Source organism: Lactuca serriola, chromosome 1 (genome assembly GCF_051521515.1).
Source record: "Lactuca serriola cultivar US96UC23 chromosome 1, Lser_US96UC23_V15, whole genome shotgun sequence".
Classification (NCBI taxonomy): Eukaryota; Viridiplantae; Streptophyta; class Magnoliopsida; order Asterales; family Asteraceae; genus Lactuca; species Lactuca serriola.
In genome coordinates this window covers 51,682,255-51,690,551 of record NC_136408.1, presented here as the reverse complement: position 1 = coordinate 51,690,551, position 8,297 = coordinate 51,682,255, and the positions used below count along the sequence as shown (strand labels likewise).

General features: G+C 35.7%; 1 protein-coding gene across 1 annotated transcript; it reads left to right on the top strand.

Moving 5' to 3' along the window:
* Positions 1 to 5,505: 5,505 nt before the first annotated feature.
* LOC145088223 (GTP-binding nuclear protein Ran-3) lies at positions 5,506 to 7,632 on the top strand. Its single transcript, XM_079026475.1, has 8 exons — positions 5,506 to 5,662; positions 5,793 to 5,862; positions 6,290 to 6,346; positions 6,437 to 6,554; positions 6,671 to 6,760; positions 6,850 to 7,029; positions 7,135 to 7,212; positions 7,319 to 7,632. The coding sequence occupies exons 1-8, from the start codon at positions 5,660 to 5,662 to the stop codon at positions 7,386 to 7,388; spliced, it is 666 nt and encodes a 221-aa protein (XP_078882601.1). The 5' UTR covers positions 5,506 to 5,659; the 3' UTR covers positions 7,389 to 7,632.
* Positions 7,633 to 8,297: the final 665 nt, after the last annotated feature.

The window sequence follows — 8,297 nt, the reverse complement described above, 5'->3', positions numbered from 1 at the left end:
ACATCTTATGTGCTCATACAAACCCTAATGCTTGGATCTAGGTTTCTCTATTGTACATGCTTTGAATCCAAGACTATAAACCCTAATTCTAGCATATGGAAATCGATATTAACATATAATTAGGTTTATGATATTACCTTTATTGTTATGTAGCAATAATAATCCCAATTCCTCCTTGAATTGACTTTGGAAGGCTTAGAGTCACAAGTGTCACTCCTCTAATGGCTTACAAACACCAAGAGCAAATGGAGAAGGTATAAAGAGAGAGGAGAGGTATAAGAATTCATCTCTAGGACCTCTTGGGAAGGCATGGACGAATTCATGAGCCTTGGGGTCTTTATATAGGTGTAGAGATTAGGGTTTTAGTCCTTATCCTTATCTAGTTGCTTGCCCACCAAGTAACCATAAGATAAGCCTTGAAAACCTTTATCCTAGTCGAATTCTAAGGCCTTATCACCTTAAGTTCGTCCAACCTATTAATAAGATAATCCTTACCTTATTTTGTAACTATCACATAATTACAATTCAACCCCTCTAGTTTAATTAATTACACTTGATCACAAAATTAATTCTTAATTAATTATTGACCAATATTAATTAAACAAATATGATTTCTCCTTTAATATATTATTCTTATAACATATTAATAAATCATAATAACCTCTCTCTTTATTTATTTCTCCAATCAAGTTGCTTTGGTGAAGGCAACCCAAAAGGACCATGCACCATCGGGTCAAGTACATACCAAAATAGTTATGGACTTAGACACTAATCCAACACGTACTAGATATAGATACCATAGATTGAAGATAGATATAAAATCAAATCCGTGAATAAACTTATGTTAATACGTATTGTGAGTCGGGTAACCATGCTGATGCGACACCGAGACCTCCTTGACGTTCGTCAGACGTCGGACGAATCTAGAATTTGTCACCCCAGGCGTGCCCGCCTAACTGTAGCTAGCAGTTTAGGTGTGGGATTGTCAGTCCCGAATAGATCTATTCACAAATTCCACGCTCTCCCTTCTGGAGACTCTGGTTACACTTCCGGGGAGGATTTACTGATAACCCAATGGGTAATGACGAATCTCACAAGCTAGTATTAAATTACTCACAGTGTTTTCAGACGTTATCAAACATACTAATCGTTTTGAAACATAATACAGTGAAAATAGTTAAAAACAATGGAATTATCTGGCAAAATACTCTAAATTAAACAGAGATAAACCGAATCAGACATAGTTTATCTAAAAGCTTTACATAAATTTGTGCTTGTTAAGTGAGAACTAAAGATCCCAAATTATTCCCATGATAATTTGATTGATTTGATTGTTTCCTTTACTGAAATCCATGTAGTTATAATCGATAAAACATCCCTTATGCTCAGCATAATACATAAGGGGTAAAGATATCTAAAAGTTAGCCAGATAATTATAGAATTACATCAGTTTTAGGTTTTGAAAACATTTATAATTTGCTTATATACCCCCCCTTGAAAACATTGAAAAACACGGAAAAAGGCGTAGGGGTATGAACTCACCAGTCGAAGAACGTGTCGTCTAGGATGCTAAGTGTCGGATCGAGGCTTGATAACGCGTGAGGTTCCTATGTAATATGAAATGATACACAATTGTATCTAATTAGACCTTGAATCACTAATTAGATAATATTATACACTCCAAGACGCAAAAACATTTCAAAATAAGTGTTTGGAGTGACCCGGGTGACATCTAAGGACGTATAAGGCTTGGATATGGAGTTTACTCCTCAAGAGTAAACTCATAAGAGGGTTTACGGCCCTAATGACCCTATCCCCATGAGTTTACGGCCGTAAACTCATGGTGGTTGTTCTATGATGTTAAATGGCCTTATATCACTTGGGAAAATTAGCTAGGATCAAATCTAGGGCATTGGAATGGATTAAACTCACTAATGGACCATTTAATGGATTTTACGGTAGTAAACTATGATTTTATGGCCGTAAACTCCACCACACTCAATCCCTTGAAGTTTTGGTGGTCCTAGGTCATTACAATGCACATAGGAAGGTTCTAGGGTGGATTCCATGGCTTAGGAAGTGATTGGGACTTGAATTGACCTTGGAAAAGTAGTTTACGGTCTATGAAGATGTTCTTGGGAGTTTACTACCTTAAACACATGAGTTTACAACCATAAACTCATGTTTGTCCAAGATTCATGGGTTTTGGTGGTTGAAAGTTAAGCATACAAAGCTCTAGACCCATTTCTAAGCCATACAAGGTGTTAAAGGCACTTTAACACCCATTGAATGAGTTTAAGGTCTAAGGAGATGAGTTTACGGTCCAAGAATGTTCTTGGGCCGTAAACTCAAGCTTGTCCCATTTGAGTAAGTTTTGGTGCATTTCTTGAAGGATTATAAGGTTCTAAACTCTCATGGAGGCTTGTTGGAGGTGTTTAGGGGCAAACTAACACCTTAAATTGAGTTTACTCCCCATGAATAGGTGTTTACGGTCCAAGCATGTGCTTGGGCCATAAAAACATGCTTATGCCCTGAATGATGAGTTCAAGGTGTTCTAAGTCCATACAAATAAGTCCCTTAGTCGTATCTAAGCTCCAAATGAGGTTTGGAAGGGTTTTAAGGCTCAAAACCCCTTAATACATGTGTTCACGGCCTAAGGAGGTTCCAGGACCGTAAACACATGTTTATGGTCCTATTTCTCATATTTTTCACGAATTTGAAGGCCAAAGGTGTTATACTAGGAGCTAAGATAGTTACCTTGATGATTTGGAGCTTGATTTGGATATTTTGGCTTGATTTCGAGTTTTAGAGAGAGAAAGTAGAGAGAGTGGAAAAGGCTTCAAATGAGGCTCTCTCAACTTTATATATGCTCAAAGTTTGGGACACGGTGGAATTCTACCCGATACTGACGTTAGGCGAGGCTTCTGGTCGCACCCGATTAATTTACCGTAATTACGACTTAGATGAAACTAAATATTTTCTAAATAAAAATAGAAAATATTTTAATGAATTAAAATGTATCCCGACACTTATGAAATTTAAATAGAAGTCGCAGATAAATTTAATTAAAACAAAGTTAACGGAAAAATTGGAACGTAACAGCTTTATTAACGGAACCGGGTTACGATGACGGAACAAACTTCGGGTTGTCACATTATCCCCCGTTAGAGGGAATTTCGTCCCGAAATTCAAACTTTAGATGCGACTCGCGGATTTGGAAAGAGAATACGGATACTTCTGTCCTATTGGATCATCACGCTTCCAAGTGAATTCGGATTCTCGCATGGCATTTCGGGTAACCTTTCACTTATCGGGATACTGCTTGTTTCATACGTTTAACCTCTTGATCTATGCTTTCGATTGGTTCTACCATGAAGTTCAGACTTTCGTTGATTTCGGTCTCATCAAAGGGATTAATGTGGTTTCATCGGGTAGACACTTCTTAAGAACAGAGACGTGAAATACCGGATGGAGGCTGCTAAGTTTCTGAGGGTAGTCAGAGTTTGTTGGCTACGGGATTGATCCTAATGAGGATTTCGAAAAGTTCTATGTACCTCGGGATTCACGTTTTAGAAGGTAACATGCCTTCTTCGATTACTACATGGTCAAAGAAAATGATTAGACCGAAGGGCATCACTACATCTTCGTAGTGACTATATCGAGTCCTGAATGCCGTTTTGGAAACATCATTCCTGTGATCTCATAGCTGACTGGAAAACTCTTGCATTGCTGTTGGCGCTAATCGATACGTGGCTTGGTTACGAGGGTAGCTCCAAGAATTTGGTCGATGTGAAACTCGACTCGACACTCGGGAGGAATTCCTGGAAGCTCTTCGGGAAAAGACACCAGAAAAGCTGCAGACTTCGGGGATGCAACTTCCTGTTTCTCGATGGTCACATAGGCTAGGAATTTATGGCACTCCCTTCTGGGAAGCCTTTTTGAGCTTTGACGCAGGAAATGATATGAAGATTCGAGCTAAACTTATCGCCACAGATCGTGAGAGTCTGACCAGAGGGAAGGTTGAGACGGATGACTTTTTCATAATAAAGGATATCCGCATAATTGGAACTCAATCAATCAATGCCAAGGATAACATCAAAGCTCTCTATGGAAACTGGCATTAGGTCGACGGGAAAAGAATGATCGTTCGGGGTAAGGGTACAACCTATGAATCTATCGCTAACATCCTCTTTCTCGTTGTTAGACACCTCGACGGTAGACATTTCAGTTACTAATGGAGGACTAAGGTTAAGATGATGTTTGATTGAATAAATAATAGATTCTCTTTCAACAATATAATCGAAAAGGATTGTAAGTATAAGGGCCGTCGAGGAAGAATATACCTGTGGCAACTGTGGGATCGGCGACTGTCTCAACTTGTCCTATAGCTAGGACTCTTCCAGTGTTGCCAGTTGCTGCTGCTTTGAGGCAGTTCCTCTTGAAGTGCCCAACTTCACCACAGTTATAACAGGCCTTATCGACACCCGCTCCGGAAGATTGATTTGTTGATTGGGCCGGTTTTTTGCAGTTTCGAGCAAGGTGACCCTTCTTGCCACAGTTGTTGCAGAGACGTTCACGACATGGCCCGAGAGTACGGATAATGACTTAAAAGGGAGTACTCTGATTTTCGATAAATGTATTTTGGAATAAACATTTTTTCTTAATAATTGATTTATAACTAGGGAGTTTTGCCTTATTTAAAAATGAAATTTTTTTGTTGTGAAAATGAGACGTTACACATAAACATCAACAACCCCACACATTTCATCAATGATTGTCCCACGTAAGATGTCGTGAGAAAAACCTAAAGAAATCATTTATAAATACTGAATGAGTATAAAAACAAAAATGACTTATTTTGAAACAAAAAGTATTAATGACTAAATGTGTACAAAAATATTAAGGACTAAATGTGTACAAAATGAGAAATATATTACCTTATTAAGTCATTTTTACCGGCTAACCTGGAGTAATCGGTCATAAGGACTGAATGTGTATAATTTAACAAGTTGAAGGCGTAAATATGGACGAAAAAAAAACTTAGTGACCAAATATGTACAAATCAAAAAATATATTACTTTTTTAAGTCATTATCCCATATTTAAATTAACACAAATTGACAATTAACAAATTGAAAATTAAAAGAAAAAATAACATGTGATAATTGTTAATTTTGTTTGAATGTTGATTTACTGAACTTTTATCTTTGTTTGAATGTTGATTTACTGAACTTTTATCTTATTAAAGCTTATATTAATAAGATTTAAATACATATCATAATTTTTCGAATAAATGAAGTAATTATAATTCATTGGTATTATGTTTTAAAAGGACAATAACATAACATGTGTGCTGGTGTGACGAAATTCAAAGCTAGGGTTTCAAAATTCAAAACCATTTTCAACAATCACGTGACTTCCACATGATTATCTAATCAACGGTACGCATAAAAGGCATTTGATCCAACGGTGAAGATGAACGCGTCAGCTTAAAGCTAACATTAAAGACCAAATTTCGGTGAATATTTATTTGTGCGTATTCTCTGAATTTAGGGTCTCTCACTCAACGCAGAATCCCAGCCTCTTACTATAACAACCCTCACACTCGCTCTACTCCGCCTCTCTTCCCCTCTTCTCGAACTATAAAAACACCCTTCATAATGGTATGTTCTCTTTCTTCTTAGATCTGCTGTTATTCGGTTGTTTTAATTCGTTTTTATTTTCTCGATGAAAAAACGACGAATTTGTATTGGTTGATTGAAAACGTTTAATTTTATTGGTTTTGTGTTGTAGGCGTTGCCGAATCAGCAAACCGTTGATTACCCGAGTTTCAAGCTTGTAATTGTCGGCGATGGTGGAACTGGTAGAAGTTCTTGATTTATTTTTATTATTGTTACTTATCTGAATTTGTTTTGTGAAAGTTAATTTGTAAGGATTAAGATATTGATCTTGTGTGTTAACAAGGTTTTGTGATTTTAGTACGATCTTCATTTTATGTTAAGGGTTAGGGTTACGGTTTATACAGCATATATGTGAAAAATACATTTAGGACATAAATACCCCTGTTGTGTTGCTTTATAAAAATAGAACGTTTTAACTTTAGAAATAATGAAATAAACCACTGTTCCTGAAAAAATGAAACATAAACTGCAGCACATTTAAGGAAAGAACAGTTTTAACAGTTATTGCCATGTATTATGTTACTTATTGGATATTTTCTAGGTCTTTATAGCTGTTGATGCTTTTTTCTGTTGCCATGATCCTAAATCGTCATTGTTTGAATCATGTAGGAAAAACCACCTTCGTGAAGAGACATTTAACTGGAGAATTCGAGAAGAAATATGAACGTAAGTAATCATTAAAGTGCATTCTCTTATCTATCAAAGTTTTTCATTTCAACTCTAATAATTAATAAATTTATGTTTTCTTTCATATAGCAACCATTGGTGTTGAAGTTCACCCCTTGGATTTCTTCACTAACTGTGGAAAGATTCGATTTTACTGCTGGGACACAGCCGGACAGGAGAAATTTGGTGGTCTTCGTGATGGTTATTAGTAAGTATCTAATCTGCCATTCTTTATTATGTATATCAAATGTCTAAAATGCCCTTTATTAACTATGACAATAAGCATATTTAGTTATTTACTAACCTATTTGAGTGATGTTTCAGCATTCATGGTCAATGTGCCATCATCATGTTTGATGTAACTGCAAGGTTGACTTACAAGAATGTTCCCACATGGCATCGTGATCTTTGCCGGTTAGTTTTGTGATAATTTTTTCTTGCATATTTTTTTTTATCATGAATCTTTATTGTTTCTTGATGTATTGTTATATGGATTTTTATAGTGTTTGCGAGAACATCCCAATTGTGCTATGTGGAAACAAAGTTGATGTGAAGAATCGTCAAGTGAAAGCAAAACAAGTTACTTTCCACAGAAAGAAGAACTTGCAGTATTATGAAATCTCAGCCAAGAGTAATTACAACTTTGAGAAGCCTTTCCTTTATCTTGCCAGGAAGCTTGCTGGGTAATGCAGACACATTTTCTTTTGTTGTTTTGAATATGTCTGACTACAATAAGTCAAAATGTTGTTGCATGTTTTGATATAATCTTTAAATGTTGTTGTTTTTAGCGACCCCAACTTGCATTTTGTTGAGTCTCCTGCTCTAGCTCCACCAGAGGTGCAAATTGACATTGCTGCTCAACAACAGTAAGACTTTGTTTCTTTTTTTATTTATTTATCAAGTTCTTTCTGAATAAGTTGTGTTTGGTGTGGAATGAGAAATGAATGATGTTTTGAAACTTGATTTTTGCAGGCATGAGGCAGAGCTTGCTGCAGCTGCAAGCCAGCCACTTCCAGATGATGATGATGATGCTTTTGAATAGAGAAGAGAGTCTATAAAATTCGAATGCTTTTGTTGAATTTGAAAAGGGTTTTGTGTTGTGGATTTTTGGATTATTGAGTATTATGATATGATGATATGATTGATGATGTCTGAATGGTTTAAAAAACTTTTGGTAGGAGATGATTTGTTTGCGAGAAAAACATGAATATTTTCTGTTGTGAAGCAATGTGCGGGTGTTGTTTTTATCAGCTCCCAATTACTTCAAAATGTGTGGTTTTGTTTGATTTGTTCATGTCATTAGTTCTTGTGTTTTCATTGTATCTTGTTCGATCTGGTCCGTATTTGTATTCCGAAAGAGAGACACCAAGTCTTCTGTCATCAAACTACTATTAAAGAAGTTAAAATTTCATTGTTCATGATGTGACGGTTGGATGTTCTAATTTTTACCAAGTACTTGCACAACAGACTTTGAAACACATTGAACGTGTTATACAGTTTATGTGTATGGCATTGTGGAGTAACCAACTAGTAGGGTTAAGGGCATCTCTAACCAAAGTTTACATAAATGCTTTAACCCGATATTAGACTTAACTATTATGTAATGCTATTGAACTAGATTATGACCCGCGTTAAACGCGAAGAACATAAATTAAATACATATTACATCAATAGGTGACATTATCTTAGGTGAAATTTTAATAAAAAATGTTCGATTATTTTTAGATTTTTTAAACCAAACTTATTAAATAAAAATATTTAATATCTATATTAGAGTAATTTAGTTTTTTAATATAATAATTTTTAACATAAATGATCCATGTGATGCGACTTCTTTATTAAAACATATTGTGTAGTAGCGTTATGAATTGACTTTGTCAGGTGTACCAATTTTCATGGAGGTTTACATGACTCTTTTCATATTGGCCCTAATAAGTTATTATATGTACCA

Coding starts and splice junctions, on each gene's coding strand:
- LOC145088223 (XM_079026475.1), top strand. Junction 6,347..6,436: donor ATTCGAGAAGAAATATGAAC/GTAAGTAATCAT, acceptor TCTTTCATATAG/CAACCATTGGTGTTGAAGTT. Junction 7,030..7,134: donor CTTGCCAGGAAGCTTGCTGG/GTAATGCAGACA, acceptor TGTTGTTTTTAG/CGACCCCAACTTGCATTTTG.